The sequence below is a fragment of the Pocillopora verrucosa genome, chromosome 4, assembly GCF_036669915.1.
Source record: "Pocillopora verrucosa isolate sample1 chromosome 4, ASM3666991v2, whole genome shotgun sequence".
Taxonomy (NCBI): Eukaryota; Metazoa; Cnidaria; class Anthozoa; order Scleractinia; family Pocilloporidae; genus Pocillopora; species Pocillopora verrucosa.
Window position 1 is genome coordinate 5368047 of NC_089315.1, and position 17054 is coordinate 5385100.

Here is a 17054-nt window from a genome sequence, read left to right on the forward strand (position 1 = left end):
TTCCCTCTCAGGACCTGTTCTTAACACACCCCTCTCTGCGTTTCTCCGGCCTGCTAAGAACATTCAACACTGGTTTGCAGATTTAATGAATGTAACCGAAGAAGTTACAATTCATAGACCCAACGTTTCGACACTCCTGTCTAGTGCCTTCATCAGGGGTGATCTAAACGCTGCAACAAGAGGTCCTTTTATATGATCACTAATTAGCGGCCTTTTTTCTGACGAGGTGTAAATAGGCGTCAGGAAGCAGACCGCCATCGTCACGATTTAAAGGAGCGTGGGCGGAGTTAATGTGCCAAGCCTCCAAACAAAGGCGCTGGTGGTAACGCCGATTAGTGGTGATTCCGAACCGGGCTACCTTTTCCACTCTGCGTTTGGGTTTCGTAGTTATCCACTAAAGAACGTTTTCGACTTATACATCCATTTGAAATCACTGTTGATCCTTGCAATCTGAATGGCTTTCATCGATGCGAGTCGTACACGAATGGCACCATTTTTTTGCTACAAATCGCACCTTTTTCCCAGCTAATGAAAAACCTAAAACAGCAACTAATCAGTTTTCAAGGCTTGTTTAAAGTAACCAATCAAATAAGAGGAAAATGAGAGATAACACTCGCAACTTTTTGAAAACCAGCTTAGTACTGGATCATAAAATTATTCGTACAGACAAGGAAATAATTGTATTTTAGCGCCTGAAATTTGCAATTTCAAAAATGGATGTAAGAAAGTCATTTCAGTTGGTCTGAAATCATACTTGTGATTTCAAATTAAACTCGCGCTGTGCGCCCGTTCAATTTTGAAGTCACTCGTATCATTTTAGACCAAATAGCATTCCACTTCCATCAATTACCATTATGGACCGCTTAGCCGGTCTGTGTTTCAGAATGATTCTATTTCAAATGATCGTGGGTTCCAGTTCACTGCACACTTTCCTGGAGACATCTTCGATTTTTGTTTTCAACGAGTGAAAATGCTATTTCTAAATAGTTCCTTGTTGGTGCCATAAACGCTGATTTAATTACTTTTTCACATGTTTTTCTTTATTTGCGGTCGATCAGGCGGTTGCTAAATTTTGTTAGAAAGAGAAAAGGCTAATCTAGGTAATCAATTTCGCATCGAAAAGCTTTACTGATAAGATCGTCACGAAAGTCATCGACACGACTTTTAGTTTCAGCTAAAAACAAATTGAATTTCTCCGTCATATTTGTAGATGGTTGACTGTCCGATATCTACAAGTCTAAAAAATCCTGTGTAACAAGATGCCAACTCAGTAAAACATCTTGCCAGCCTGAAACATAAGAATAAGTTCTTCTGTGACTCTTCTCTCCCCTGGCGGAAGGAGAGAATCGTCTTGGGCGAGCTGTGGTTTTGCGTTGTCTGTTTGGTTTTGCGTCGTCACAGACAGGCACAGGACATCACTACAAATTCATCCATTTTCTTGAGGATGTAAGTGCTTTGCCCTGGTTCGCCGTTGAACAACAGGTCAATGGATCCTAATTCGCCTGGGACGCAGCAAGGTGAAGCTGGCGGGTTCGAGTCATGTTCACTTAAGAATAACTGTATCCGGGCGTGATTTGTTGTCTCTATGTTGACGTCAGCATTTTTGCATTTTCCTGCGCAGTAATACGCTGAGTACTTACTGGGGGCAATAATCCACTCATCCCACCCTAGGTCTTTAAAATGCACGCTTAGTTCGTGACGTCCACAAGGTCCTTTATGATTGGGGTGTAATGACCTGCGCATGCGCCTCGGTGGGTTAGCGATGGGTGTGAAATTGATGCCCAGTTTCGGGAAACTTTTCGACAGATCCGTGGTATGAATGAGAAGAAGCATTTCCAAACTAGAGTTTATTTCTTTTGTCGCAAATCTGATTAAAGGTGACATCGTTGTGTCGCTGATGTTCACTTTGATTCCAGTGTTTCGATCTGGCTTTTCATTCCATTCATTAATGACGTCCAATGGTAATGTAAAGTTTATCCAACCAACTGTCTCCATGGAGACAGTTTGAGATGACAACCTCTGTCCACTGTGAATGTCGAAGATGAAGACTGACGCTGTCGAGGTGAAATTTTCGTGGGGAAGTTTGAGAGGAAGTTTGTAAAGCTGAAGTTCAGCAAATGTCAGCACTTTCGTTCTTTGAAATGAAATATTGAATTTCAGATGCCTGTCGCTCTTGCCATCTGAGAAGATAAGAGAAACAAAATGACATATGCAACTTCCTCTAAGAGCAGTTGTAGACGTGATCAGTGGATTTTTATGTGGACTCCTTTTCGCATATAATATTTCATTATGAATAGATAATATCAAAGCGATGTGTAACCGTATAATAACCTATCCCCTCCTCCCCTCCCCCAAACCAGGCGGTATTTACGGAGGGATTGTTATCATGCCACTGCCAAATGATATGTCAGAATAGTCAGAAGAATAACAGGCAGAATAAGCTAGCGTTTAGCTTTCCTTAAATTAGAACAAAACAGTTGATAAGACGTCTAGATTTTAATCAATTTTTAATAATTTTATTTCCTGCCATGTTCAATATCGTTAGGGCATCATACCTCAATTAACACGAAACCACTTGAGAAACAAAATGGTTTTTAATGCGTTTGTAGATTATTATTTCATAACAATACCATCAGGCATAATCGACGGAAATCAAATTGATAGTAATCAATACTTGTTCTGCCTTTTATTTCTGGTACGTCTCTTGGTTTTAAGCTTTGGTTTGTCAGACGATCGAATTACCTACTCTGCTCCAACCTCTTTTGCGCGAAAAAAGTGCATTGCTTAGCCTCCAGAATTTAATTGCAAGTCTTAATGTCAAATTCAGCAGGCACTGACTACCTTGCGTCCCTCAGCTAACCGTGACTCGCGAGTTTCAGAACTGGTGGGAACAACTAACTTTTAAGACGGTTTCTTCCTCAGCAATGATCGGTTGTAAACCCTTTTTTCCCCTTTCCAAGCAAGATTGGGAAAATTTTCACGAAGAAGTCGAAAGTGTTTCGCAAAGGACTTTGCAAACTTCATGAGTTCACAAGTTAGTTCATTTCTTAGCCACAGAGGACATCTACGGGCTAATTTTAGCATCAACCGAAGATCCAAACACGACATTGCGAAGAAGTGATGCTGTTACACGCAGATAAACTTATTTATGTGGTATTGAGTAAAAGTTAAAGAAAAATTATCAGAGACCCAGATGGTTCGATTGCAGAGAGTTTAGGTACAAAATCACGCGAGAAAAAAGGTTAGTAAAGAAAACAGATACAGTATCTACACACAAACCCAAAAAATTAACAAGCGAGAAAAAGGTTTGTCATACGAAATTGAAAGGAAAAAGTACATCGGACGATCTTAAAGGGAAAATGCACTTTTGAAATTAGCTTGAGTTGTGTTCCGCAATGATAGTAAAACGGATGAGGCTGGAAGACAGCCTGTGGAAACACTAAGGTAGCCGTTATCTGGGCAGCAGGTGAAAAGAGACCAGACCACAACACGTTTTAACATTTGGAATCAAAAAAATTTCGCACCGGTTACAAATCAACTCACCAATATCTGTGAAACCAAGCATAGTGTTTCCTTGGATGGGACCAAACATCTTAAGGAGACGTAACATATAATCTGCTGAATTTTCTGCTGACGTTGTGACTGAGTCATTGCTCGGTGGCCTGTCCCGACTTTGCATTCCGAGCAATGACTTGAACGATTCGTCAGAATCCATTGCAGTACTTCTTTGAAGACAAGAAGCGAACACTGCGAAGAGTATTAAAAGAATTTGGGGCGACATGATAGTATCCAGCGAATTTGTCTTCTCAATGTAGCCAGATAAGAATCGTGATTTATATAGATGTTCATTGACTATCTCGTCAGCTAAAAAAAGCATCCTTTCCTTTGAGTGTAACCGATTGTTTTTTGTTTTGTCTTGGTCAAGTTTTGTGGGGGACTAACGGAAATGTGTTCACGATAAACTATCTATCTTATTAGATAGCATCACTAGGAAAGTATCCCGTGATAAAATGCAGGCCTGAGGTTTAAAGAGAAAAAGATGCCTTTTATGAGGAGCTTCTTGGCTCAGTGAATCAATTTGGTTGAATTTGAAGAAGTTTGAGGATTATCGGAGCAACAATGGCACTTTCTGTGGGTTTGGAAATGATATTGGTGTGCGTTAGCAGCGAAAATGCACAACCGCATACCAGGTTAAATTGTTCTTAATCATTTGTCATTGGAACTCTATGGAAGGCTGGATCGCACAAATCATTCTTACATTGCTGTATTAAGATTCGACAGATTATAACACTTAAATTTCGTCCACGGCGGACAATGAAGTAATACAGTGGCGCAGATAGGTTTCTGTTTAAGGTAGAAGTGGTGTTGTGAAGTTAGCTTTGTCAAGAGGAAGGGTGGGGGGAAGGGGGGGTGGGTTTACCCTCAACCTTGGTCGTCATTAAGAGAAATTCCGGATTATTTTCTGAAAAAGAGTGAGGAGGGGGGTTAAATACACTTTAAAATCCCCCCTTCCCTCATCATCTAAGATTGCAACGTCGGTATTTACACGAAACAGTAATTCTTTTATCTTCTTTTAAGTGTTCTCCTGACACATTCCCCCTCGGAGTTTGGAACACTTAAAATTCATCAAATCTTTTTCGGAAAGCTAGCATTGTTTCCGTTGTACTGTCAAATCGTTATCGCAAGTAATTAAAGGTTATTGACCTAAGAGAGCCAACAAACTGCGGTAAAGAAACTTGTACAGACCCGTGTATGGTACACAGATCGAAGGCTTTCAACTTCATATCAAGAACAGGATGAAAAATTTATTTAGGGTGCAATTTTGATATTTAATTTTGTCATCCGTCACAGAATTTCACTTTTAAAAGATGGCTCAGTTTAATTAGCTTATCAAATCTTTGCGTGAGAGATCAATCTACACAGTCTAGGGCTAGATCTTGAATTATTTTTATTTTACCGTAATTCGACCCACATACCAAACAGCACGACCGTCAAAACTCTTTTTTATCTTTCAGACCAACGTAGATTCGTTGGTTCAGCGTTTTCCTGAAAGACTTACGACGACTTGAACGACGATGTTCTTAGAAAGAGGTGTTCAAAAACCTCCTCGGAGTATTATACTCCACATCAGAGTTCGGCTCCTCAGCCGATTCTATTCCAATTTAAAAGGGAAAGGAACCTCTCTTGAACACCTTCAATTGAAAATTGGTAATTTTTTCAATAAACGCTACCAACGAAGGGGTGTTCGAGAATCCCCATGGGAGCTTGATGAGAAGATCCATTCAGAATTCTTATCTTATCTTACCGGGAGAGAAAAATGAAAACCTACTCTGGGAAAACGTACCACAATAAAAAAAAAAAAAAAAAAGGCTGAATATTTTTAAGGTCTCTGCTTTATATGATCTGAAGGACGATGTGTGCTGAGTTCTTTCAAGACGATCAACCTTTTTTTTTTTTAAAGAATTCCTCGGACTGGAGCAGAGACCCAACGCAGTGACGAATTGTTTTAAATTTGTGATTAATTTTTTTTTGGCGTGTCAAACCAGTCCTCCTCTGCGGGTGAAACAAGAATTCGTATTTCGCGTGAATTACGTGAAATCACTTTCAATGTAGCGACGAAAATGAAATGATATAGTCCACGACCAGACGACTATTAAACAAACAATTAATTTGATACAAAAATGATAATTAAAAAAAAAGACAATCATTTAATTCCTTCCGTGTTTTCAGACCCCCAGGTTAATTGTTTTTGTTTTTTCAAAATAATTTAAAAGCCTCTCTGGCTACTCTGTGTATCTTTATAAAATAGGAAGGGGTTGGATGAAGCTGCGGCCAAAAGATAACCGAAGAAAGAACACTTCTCGATCCCATGGATCCTTGCATGCTTTCTGCGTTCCCCTAGAGGGATTCAGTCGAGGGCAATAAAAGGAACCCCCCTATTGGCAGCATTGTTGTTAGTATATAAATCCCTCGCCGCGAAGAAGAAGGTGGCTTTCCTGAAAGCCCAGCTCTAAGGAGAGACTGGACTTTCGTCAACAAGCGCTCGGAATGGCGACTTCAAATGTTGTAGTAAGTTTAGGGAACGAATTTAGTGCGTTTTTGTGATAGAAATTTGACCATTCCATTAAAGACCTTTTTTCTAACAGCCCAAAATATATAGTGGCGTGATCGAAGAAGTGATCAAGAATGTGCGAGACAGTTTCTTGAACGAAGGGGTCGATGAACAAGTCCTTCAAGAATTAAAACAGGTAAGAGAGCGGTTAATGAGGCAGAGTAAACAAGAAAAGACAAATCTTCAAATTATCGTCTTCCTGTTGATGTTAAACAACGACCCAGTAGACAGCGCCATGATTCTTCCTTCACGAGAGTCGTCCACGAATGTGCGAAAACCTGTGACGCGCATAAATATTGACGAAGGAAAGATTCATCTAAATTTTGCTCCTGTTCCACATTCTGTGAAACATTAAAAATGTTTCAAAGAGTTAAAGGGAAAATTTCCATGAAATTGTGATTTTTGTGTTCTTTTATTTGCTCGGTGATTCATTCACAGACTCAGCTGGGCTTTTTCCAGCTTTCTTTCACCATATGATCAATTTAACTCCCAAAGTGTGAATTGACGAATGCGCTCGTGCAGAAAGAAGCCTTCATTTCTAATCAAGCTTCACGAAAATTTATAATCCCCATCCTTTACCAATCCGATTGTTTGTCACAGTATTTGTACCGTCATTTTGGACGCCATTGTTATTCGTGTAGAGCAAGAATTGTCGAGTACTGGCAAAGAAGGGATTAGAGTGGTTAAGTACACAGGTTGAGCAAAATGTGTCATAAGGCACTGGGTCAGAGTGGTTAGTTAATCGGGGAAGGGGTGACACAGTATTTCGTCTGTACTTACCCGAGTTAAAATTGGTTCTCAGACACTCTGGATATTCTGTAATTTTAATGAGAGAAAACCCCAGGAAAATGCTGAAATGGCATTTCAGGTTATTGAAATTTAACCAATTTGAGGGAGAACATATCCCCAAATCCTTCCCTTGAAGCATGTTTTTTTTTTCTTTTTTTTTTTTTGCATTTGACAGTATTTGGTCATGCCTGATCACTAAATAGACTTCCTCTACACTGAATTTTCTTATAACCCCTTAGCGAAAAAAAATGTGAGATTTTGATTTTTTAGAACTGGTGGTACACTTTTGCCAGATGTCAAATGTGAGATGACTCCACAAGAAATGTAAACAAACTGATTGCCAAGATCTGTCTTGGAACAAATGGAAATTTTTTCCATATTTAAAAAATTCACTTGTCCAAGAGAGGAACCTTTAATTTTGATAAATTTACCATTTTTGTCAATGTCTAGGGAATTTGGGCTTGACAAGGGTAATAAATGAAGTCAGAATCTTGTCAATGTCTAGGAAATTTGGGCTTGATTAGGGTTATGAATGAAGTCAGAATCTTGAAAAAAATTAACACTTAAGTTTGATTTAGATATGAGATCTGCATTTTCACCAATTATTTGCTAAACTTGGATGGCTTGAATGCCAAGCTAACTGGCTTGCATAATAAATGATCCAAGATCACTGATTTGTATGATTTCACACTTTGAGTCAAACAGCCACTCTTTTATATACTGATGTAAATCAATTTGTCCTATTAGTAGAAGAGTACTTGTAGATTATTCAAATGAATAACAAAATCCATTATTTCAATTATGAACTGAAGAAGGTAAACACCTTCAAAGCAAATAGAAAGGTCAATATTCAGATATTTTACATCAAATCTTGCTCTATACTAGTAAAATTTGTTGGGACCTCACTGTAATTTTATTGAAAAGAGAGAGATAGGATCCCTTTTCAAATACTGCATTTTCAACAATGAGTTCATGACTAACTTTCATTTCTTTAGATTTGGGAAAGTAAGCTCCTTCAGTCGAGAGCTGTAGATTGGATGCCAGCAGAGGGTCACCAGGTGACCAGACCACACCAGTACACTTACCCTCATGGTCCACCTATTACCCGGCAAGTTCAGGAACCTAGAGAAGGTATGATCATCATAGGTCTGACTATCAGGGGAAGGAAAATTTTTAGAGTGCATGTGACCTTACCTTCTACCCCTTTGAAAAAGGATCATTTGAAATGTTTCATGCATGTGAAGCTTATTTCAGGATGCATATCTATTATGAACATAGCAATGGGTTACATGTAGTTTGCCGAAGAGTTCTCTTTAAGGCAGTGGTAGAGCATGGCAAAGCTGAATCAGAAGCCGTGGGGTTCAATTGTGTTGTGTTTTTTTTTGTCCTCTCTCATGACCATATGATTAACCCTTTCACTCCAAACATCTTGTTTGTAATTCTCCCTACTGTCTGCTACACAAACCTTATGATGTTTGTTTGGAGAATTTGGTATTGGATCAAGTAATAATCCCCCTAATTGACCTTTTTCTTCATTATCATCTCTTGTCTGCAAAATATTGTTTTGATGTTGTTAGGAGAAATCCACCTTGGTCATTCATGGGAATTATAGGGATAACATCTTTTGTCTTGTCATTCCTGAGCTCACAGTAAATCCTTTTTCTTTTTCTTATGCCTATTTGTGGTGGAGACAAGACAAATGTGGGTGTCTTGTGCATGTGGATTCAAGGTTTTTCTCATTTTGTTGAATAACTACAATTTAAATAAACAGACCTCATTAATGGTTGTTTATAACTTTTGATTTTTATAGTAAGTATTGCTCCTGCAGCTGTAACTGTACCTGAAGCTGCAACTCCCCAGCAAGCAGCCAGTGGACACACAGCTATATTGTACCCATCAACTCATGCTCATGCACTTAGTCAAATGGTATGAGAAGCAGTGTTTGTTGAATGTGCAATGGATTTTTTAAGTATATATGATCATTTTATATATATATATTTTTTTTTTTTCAAAGAACAAAGCTATTACACTGCTGCAGATGTGATCAATAAATGCGAGTTGTCATCAATTTTTTCTAAGTTTTCACCGATCCTCTGCTTCATCAGAGTGGTGATGCTCATGGGGACTCAGAATTTTTTTTTTGTCTTATACTGGTGATAAGAGGAAAAACACCTTTCCCCTCCTCTTCATCTATTCCTGTTGCGAAAGAGGGTAGTTTCCATTGTGATAAATGAAAGAGAGCACCTCTCCATATTTTTTGTGTTTTTTCCTCTTACAAAAATGTACAGATATTTAGGTGATTTCTGTTATACATGCCTTGGTTATAAGTCAGGTTAATATCATTGTTTACTTTAGACAGCTGCAGCTTCAGCAGCAACAATGGCCATTCCTGAAAACCTGTCCCAAATTCAGCAAGGTAGTACATATGGTGAGCTTGTTGGACACATTATTATTATTATTATTATTACTATTAGTATTGATTTTGCTAATGGTAACGAAACAACAGATGTACATGTACAATACATTCTGTGCAATGTACACAGTGTAGTCATGGGGTCATGGAAAATTATGAAAGGCGTGGAATTGTACAATAACATTGTCCTGCTCAGAGGTTCATGGAATTTGTGCTTGGGTTATTTGAACTCTTTGAAAATGAAAGAAATATGATATTTTCTAGAAAAACTTTAGGAAAATTGTCGTCATTACTTAATCATTTTCATCTGACTTTGGGCATAACATCTGCATCTTACAACCTGTAGGGTCATTGATAGTCACTGAATATTATTTTATAATTTTGAAATAGTACAAAACTTTTAAAATGTGTTTAGTTGTAGACCACATTTTTTTATTCTTTATTTTATTTGTACTTCAAACAGTATATCCCACCGTGAGGACAATACACTCAACACCACAAGTTGGAAACCTTCAACAGCAAGTTATAAATGCTACACAACCTCGCACAATTACTGGAACTCAACAAGTCATTCATGCACAACCCCAAACTGCAATTGTCCATGGCGCTCAGACATCTGCAGCCAGAGTCCCACAACAGGTTATCCAAATGGCTCAGTTACCGACAGGAAATAAACATGTTAGTAGAGAGCTACTGTTATTAGTGAAACCTTTAAGAGGCACAACCTTGTTAGGGTGACTCCTTGGAGGGGGGGGGGGGTGGTTGTGTAGTCTAGTGTCAGGACTAGGAGTCCAAGGGAGGATTGCAAGGGCATTGCCATGTGCATGTACATTTGCTCATTTTTCTTTACTGCTTTACTTCCCTCCACCCCCTCCTTCAACTTTTTATTGTATTTGTACTGAGGTTGGCAGTAGGTCCATTGTGAAGGTGACCTCCTTGTTGCCAGGAAGATTGCTGCTCTTCTCTGTCACTACCTTAGTGGCACCTACCTTCCAATACTATAAATGAAGCATTTTAACTTGTATGTCCCTATACAACAAACCCTATGAACCCTCTCACCCATAAGATCAAAATTTTAAATTCTCTGCACTTTCTGTCATATATTTCTCTTAATTTTTGCTTTGAGAATTGCTAAATCAAACAATATCCTTAAGTTGATATTTTTGTCTCTTCTCAACTTATTTCTGCTGAAAATGTATTGATACTTGAAAGAAAAATTTTCCTCTGGGACTAAAAGGGTTAGATTTCCCCTTAACCTCACTGTGAACAAACACACGTATACCTATAGACAAAACTTATGGATTACTCTACCATTTGCAGTTTTATACAAAAAATTATCAAACACTTAAAAAAAAATAGAGGAAGATACTTATCATCTTGTCACGAGCGTAGAGCAATAAAAACCTCTGAGTTCCCAGAGTCTTTGTGGCTCAGTGGTAGAGCATCGGAGCGCGGAATCCGAAGGTCTGAGGTTCGATTCCTTGTGAGGACTCGGAATTTTTTCTTTGTCCCACGCTCGTGACAAGACGATAAAAATCTTTCCCTATATCTCTACCGAGCTCAAAACTTACGATCTCTCTTATTCTGTTTAAACCAAACAAAATTATTTCATCTCTCTTTTTTTAATCCTTTTCTTTTCTACAATGAATTTATTTGAAAAATATATTTGATATCTGCTTTTCAGCCTTCAGGGGTACCAGTCATTCAAGTTGATGGGGCTAATGATAGTGACAGTGATGATGATGACGACGATGATGATGATGACGACGACGAAGACAAAAAAGACAAATCTCAAGACGGAGGAGAAGAAGGAGCTGAATTAGAAGTTTGTACAGTTTATTAGGGATTATACATGTATAAATTTCCAGTGCAGTCGGTTGTAATCCAATTGTGTGGGGCTAGTTAGTGTCTGTGTATGTGCGCTAGGTGCGCCTGCTAGGCAAGTGAGAGGTTTAAACGGACATGTAAGTGTATTAGTGCTACGGAAACAGGGTTGACCGACATTTATTTAAACCGTTAGTCCCTAAGAGTGGCTAGCATCCAATTTCTCCTCACTCTACCTCCATTGAATCCAACAATAAGGTCATAAGAACAAATGAAGTTCTTGATTGTTTAATAAATGATCCTACATGTTTTAGTACAGTGTGGAGAACACAGTGGAGACTGTGGATACTGATGTTGAGGCGTGAAGTGTTAGTTGGTCTTGTAACGTTTTTATGACCATTCAAAGTGTTTTTTGTGTGCGGTAAACTTGTTAATTTGACAGAGTTTCTATAACCTAACATGTTCTACATCACACACACTGGAGACTGATGTAGTGGTATCGTGGGTGATTCTACCAGCATCTGCTTCAAGTTATACTCAGAGTCTCTCTTTTAGGCTTTAATGCAAGACAGCAACCTGTAACCCTAACAATCTCTCTTCACCTAAAACTACGAACTGGATCAGTTCAGCGACTAGAAAACATGTACACATAGGCGCTCGTTTGGTATTAGCCAGCGAGAGGGTCCATATTAATGGCACTGCAGGACGCGCGGTTCCCCGCCCGCGGGAAAATTCGAGACAAGTCAGGGAAAGGTTTGCCGAGGGTTTTGCTTCAATATTAGTGCTAGACCCCCCCTGCAGACCTCTGGCTGACTCGCTTTGCTCAAGGCGTCTTACTTTCTCGCAGGCGAGAAAACGCTCGCGCGGAAGCACTTCTTCCAAAGGCCTGGGCCTAGGAGAAGTTAGTATGGAAGGGTATGATAAACGCACTAATAAATGTTCTCGCGTTGGAATCTGCCGTTGTATTTATCACGTAATTCTGCTTCTCTCTTTTCACTGGAGCAATTTTGAAAGTCAAGCAAAATACTTAGCGATTACTTCTGTTAGTATTTTGCGGAAATAATTTATATTCTTAATGTGAAATCTTTAAATTTTAGGACGAGGATCCTCTTAATTCAGATGACGACGTGTCTGATGATGATCCTACGGACTTGTTTGACACAGATAACGTTGTCGTGTGTCAGTTTGACAAGGCAAGTGCGTGTTCACGAACAGTCTAGTCTGCAATACTGAAAATTTTATCTCGTGAGTGTTCCCTGTCTGAGATACCACGAGCTTTCTCTCTGGGATATGCGGTTTAGTCTAGACTCCGTCTTTTCTAGGACAGCGTCCGCTTAACAGGCTGTATTCTTGTAAACATCACTCTTTGGTTCTGATCCGATTCCTTCACGGCAAAGAGGAACCCTCTAAAAATTTCCCTCGCTCTCAACGCAGGCTTCGTAGCTCAGTTGGTAGTAACCACCCAACTAGTATCAGGGAGGGACAGGTTCGAATCTCGTCGAGGCCGAATTTTTCCAGGTTACTTTCCTATAATTGCTGAAACTGCAGTCCAGCTGCAAGGATCGTTTCTTTGCTTGACTTTATGATTCCTTACTTTTAGATTGCGCGCTCGCGAAACAAGTGGAAGTTCCACCTGAAAGACGGAATTATGAATCTGAAAGGAAAGGACTACGTGTTCCAAAAGGCAAATGGCGAAGCAGAATGGTAGCCTATATGATGGGCGTTAGTTATCATTAATTGTTAAAAAAGATCAAAAGTGTAAAAATAGAAGAGAAAAATTTTTAAGAGATTCCAATAACATGAAAACTCGTTCAATCATTTCTGTTCCATTTGACATCTGAATTGATGGCTCGTTTACATTGTCGTCTGAACGTGTGTGAGCGGAAATTATGCAAACATTATGAATTTGTGTTTTGTTCATGTTCTTGTACACTTAGTCTACACTACTCAATTGTCAAAGGACGCCTGCTGCTTAAGATCTCCATGCTGTTTGGATTTTCGCAGCAAACAAAAGTAAAAGCTTATTCTTAAGAGGAGAATCGTTATTTGTAAAAATTGTAACGTCATCATATCGATATCTTTGAGACAGCGAGAAAAATCACTGCCATTGTGAAAGAAACTATCAAATATTGATTCGGTGAGAAAGAAAAACACCTGCATGGAAAAGAAAATAATCCAAAAAGAAACGAGAAAGTTAAGGATGGAGACGATTTACTTGGACTGTGGATGACGACTTTGACAAACTTGGGCTTGAGCGAGTGAGAGGTAACGGGAAGAGAGAGAGCCTGTGAAGGAGGATGGAGGAATTTAGGATACTAGAGACTAGTTTTAAAATGTCCCTAACCATGATTTAAAGTCATCGTTATAAAAAAGATATGTCTATAGATATGTGTAGTTAAACAAAAATAAATGATGAATAATAGAGGCCATCGTTTCATTCGGGAAAGGTAACTTGGAGAATTAATTTCAGTTAATACGCTGCATCCTCCGGAGCTAGCGACTTGTCTCTGACGTGCTAATGATTAGTTCACACGTGGTGTTCCTCCTCTCTCAGGATTCAATAGGGAGGGCTTTCTTTGACTCAATTAAAATGCGTGAAATCCCTCGAGCAGATTGGCAGAATCGGCTAAGAGAGATCCAGCCTGGTTGCGTAAGTGCGAATATCGAACTTGTTTGTGAAGATGGAGAAATTAGCCCTTTTCTGCTGTCAGGCCGATTTTAGCGACCGGAGGGCCAGTTCAAGGAAAGTCTGGGGGAAACCTCCTCTTCTTCCCCCCCCCCCCCCCCCCAAGAAAATTTTGGAATCCTGTGAGACCGGAGAAGAAAAGTTCATCAGGCGAGTGCCTTGCTAACACTTTTTTTTCCCAGAAAGAGCACAATGTTCGTCAAGTAGTTGCATAAGTATAGATGGAGATTGTTTCAGTTCAGGGTTGAGGAGATAGAGACGCCTTGTTTGAAGGCTTTTTAAAATTGGCCACATCCTTCGGTCGGCGACTTAACGAGATGCGTGAGTCAGGGAAATGAAACAAACCGGTAATTTCTGACGTTTGAGTAACATGGGAACAAATTAGTCAGAAATAAATATTCCGACAGCATCAAGTAAAGAGGTTCGCGTGGCATCATGGAAGTTTCAGATTATATACTTAATCCTAAATTAAAAAATAAAAAACGAGACAATTCTAAGTAAAAAAAAGACTGGCTCGTTCTAAATAAGCTTTTCTGATTGCATGTATCGTGTGACTGTAGTCAGAATGTACACATGCAGTATTTAGCATCATAGCACTGGAGAGGGAAGTCTCGAATCACGCGCCAGTTGCCTTTTCGCGCTTTTCTCGTATTCGCCTTCGCTCGACATAGAAGGCAAGAACGATATCACCTGTTAAGCAGGTCACAGATTTCCTCCTGACATGGAACAAAATAACGCACCCTTTGAATCAAGAACTTCTTGCCCAGGAATCCCAAGACTCAATCGAGCATGACACAAAAATATTTTGATCCCAAGTTTTTTTTAATTAAAGCGCGGTATTTCGTTCACAGAGCTACAGTAGATTTCAACTGCATGGAAAATAATTCACTGTGAAATTATTCACGCTATTTACTCTATTAAAAAAAGCTTAATGACTAAACATATTAATACGTAACGAATCAAAACAAATTGTGTCTTGGATTGGATATATATTTTTTAGAGATATTTTCGTACTGCCTCAAATCAATTTGATAAAAATGAAATAATCAAATTCTCAATCAATCAAATTCTCAACCAATTAATTTAAAGTTGACGAACGTCTCTCTAAAGTATGATTGATATTTTCACGATTATTCTTCAGCACTGATAAAATGAGGAATAAGAAATAACAAGTACAATTCGTTATCTGAAATGTCAAGATAACTTGCAAAGTATTACGAAATCAATATATGGACATTTATCAATAATCAATAAAGAACTGGCATTTGATTAAAACCCAAAATTTAAATTCTTACAATAACTTTGAATTTCCATTGAATTAAGTTTGAGAGGACGGGTGTCTCTCTAAAATTATTGTAATTAAATTTCTCGAAAATGATTCAAATTGCATTCACTATTCCCTTTCAAAAGAGGGTCGTCATGAAAGTGAATGAATTGGAAATAATGATTGAAATTGAAATTTGGAAAACAAGTGAAAAAATACTGGCATTGTAAATCAGTCGTGACAATTGACGAATGGTTATGTTAATTGACCAATGCAATGCTATTGACAACGCCGAAAAAAAAACCCATCTGATATTTCAGAGGGAGTCAAAAGTAATTTTCATGGCTACATTTATAAAATGAAGTGGACTGATCTTTGAAAATGAACCGATCGTGTACATTTCACTATCAAAAGATGGACTTGATAGGCTAAACTTTGATATACGAGGACCGCAGTCCCTCTCTATATCTCTTCTCCTTTCCGGATCTGGTTGGATCAAATCTCTTAGCATTTCCATTCGAACTCTATGAATCTTCCAAAGCTTGAAACCTCATTCACTCGTTAACCCCTTCACTCCCGAGATCTGAATGCCAATTCTCCAAACAAGTTATTGTACGTATTTCTTGTTGGCTGTTTGTGAGTGTTTGGAGTTACATCGAGACAATATTCTTAATGTAATTGTCTAAGTTCTCCTTACCTGTCTGCTTCAAAAAGTTTTAAAACTTTTGGGAGAATATAGAAGTAAGATCACCCCAGGGAGTGCAAGGGTTAACGGAAAATTTTTGTAAATTTTTCGAAACATATTTTAACTTTAAAGGAAACTACAAAATGTTACTAGTAGCTTACGAGTACAAATATAGGGTGATGGCAAAATAAGAAAGATTTAAATTGCAGAGGATTAAAACGGGTTCAAAATGACAAACTTTTGCAATATAATATCTCTTTAGGTAAGTGAAATCCCAAAAAGTGTCCTACCGAGATTAACTCCTTTCCATGTCACGCAAAATTACTAGCTACTTGGTGTTGTGTGACGCTGAATACCTAACAAATCTAAATGGTCAATTGATGGATTGGTGTGATTACACTGAGGAGATGTAAGTACGGAAAACATTTCCCCAGTAACCACACGTTAAAAACTTAGTTTATTAAGAGGTGGAAATTGAAGACGGTTTGAATAATGATCTCTGTGTTTCCTTCTCGCACTCCTTGAGAGACAGAGAAGTAGATGGAAAAAACAAAAAGCAATCGCAAATGTTAAAACACTAAACGAATCTATTTGAAGCTGAGGATCAATAAATTGCCTTTTTTCTCCAAAAAGAAAAAACTGAAATAAAAAAAAAAAGAACGTTTCATTGGGGGTATTTGAAAAGTTTGTCAATTTTTAACCCTCAAGGAAGAAAAAAAATATATCCCTTCTCAGATGTTTTAACAGTCACTCTGCCCCAGGTCATCGTCAAGAGTTCGCCCTGTTGGCTTGCTGGGGGGAGCAAATATGCTGGTTATATCAGAGGGAAATTCCTCCACCTCCTTGCGGGTCTGGTACAAAGGGTTAAAGAACCCAGGCCCTCCGCTAACTACAGGTTCTTCGTTAACCGGTTGGGTTGGTTTCGTGGGAGTGTCATATATCGGCGTTTTCCCTTCCCGCTTAGCTGGCTTGTCTGGTTGGACTGGCACTGCGTATATGCCGCTGTCGTCTTGTTTCTGTTCCGATGTCTTCTTTTCCTACAGAAAGTCAAATACAGTATGAAATTTCAAATAGTGACGACTGAAACTAGCTGTTAAATGAGAAGTGGGGTATTCAAGGCCACCTTGGAAACACGTGAGGAGGATTTGTCTATGAAATATCTGCCGCCTGACGGCTAAAAGGTGTCCAACATTTTTAACACACGGATGCTTCAGACCAATCAGCTGCCAATTGAGAACATTCACTAAGAAGTTGCTTCTTAAAATATTTCAATTGGGTATA

At 38.7% G+C, this 17054-nt stretch overlaps 3 protein-coding genes across 10 annotated transcripts in view; 1 reads left to right on the plus strand and 2 right to left on the minus strand.

Moving 5' to 3' along the window:
• Positions 1 to 74: 74 nt before the first annotated feature.
• On the minus strand, positions 75 to 3792 carry LOC131794696 (protein decapentaplegic-like). Its single transcript, XM_059112236.2, has 2 exons — positions 3544 to 3792; positions 75 to 2180 (listed from the first exon to the last, which is right to left on the minus strand). The coding sequence occupies exons 1-2, from the start codon at positions 3779 to 3781 to the stop codon at positions 1396 to 1398; spliced, it is 1023 nt and encodes a 340-aa protein (XP_058968219.2). The 5' UTR covers positions 3782 to 3792; the 3' UTR covers positions 75 to 1395.
• Positions 3793 to 5914: 2122 nt separating this feature from the next.
• LOC131794707 (transcription initiation factor IIA subunit 1) lies at positions 5915 to 13562 on the plus strand. 3 transcript variants are annotated; one of them, XM_059112245.2, is made up of 9 exons: positions 5915 to 6069; positions 6147 to 6248; positions 7897 to 8032; positions 8712 to 8827; positions 9257 to 9329; positions 9778 to 9992; positions 10999 to 11139; positions 12236 to 12331; positions 12739 to 13562. In XM_059112245.2, exons 1-9 carry the CDS (start codon positions 6049 to 6051, stop codon positions 12844 to 12846), a joined length of 1008 nt encoding a protein of 335 aa, XP_058968228.2. In that variant the 5' UTR covers positions 5915 to 6048; the 3' UTR covers positions 12847 to 13562. The 3 variants fall into 3 exon arrangements, with proteins under 3 accessions (XP_058968228.2, XP_058968229.2, XP_058968230.2); XM_059112246.2 differs by having other exon boundaries at positions 9257 to 9317; XM_059112247.2 differs by having other exon boundaries at positions 8730 to 8827.
• A 1065-nt stretch (positions 13563 to 14627) lies between these two features.
• Positions 14628 to 17054, minus strand: part of LOC131794752 (protocadherin Fat 4) — a 68433-nt gene continuing 66006 nt past the window's right edge. For all 6 annotated transcript variants that reach the window (XM_059112301.2, XM_059112304.2, XM_059112303.2 and 3 more), the window contains exon 33: positions 14628 to 16810. In XM_059112301.2, the coding sequence (XP_058968284.2) occupies positions 16514 to 16810 (297 nt within the window). In that variant the 3' untranslated portion in view covers positions 14628 to 16513. The remainder of the gene's footprint in view (positions 16811 to 17054) is intronic.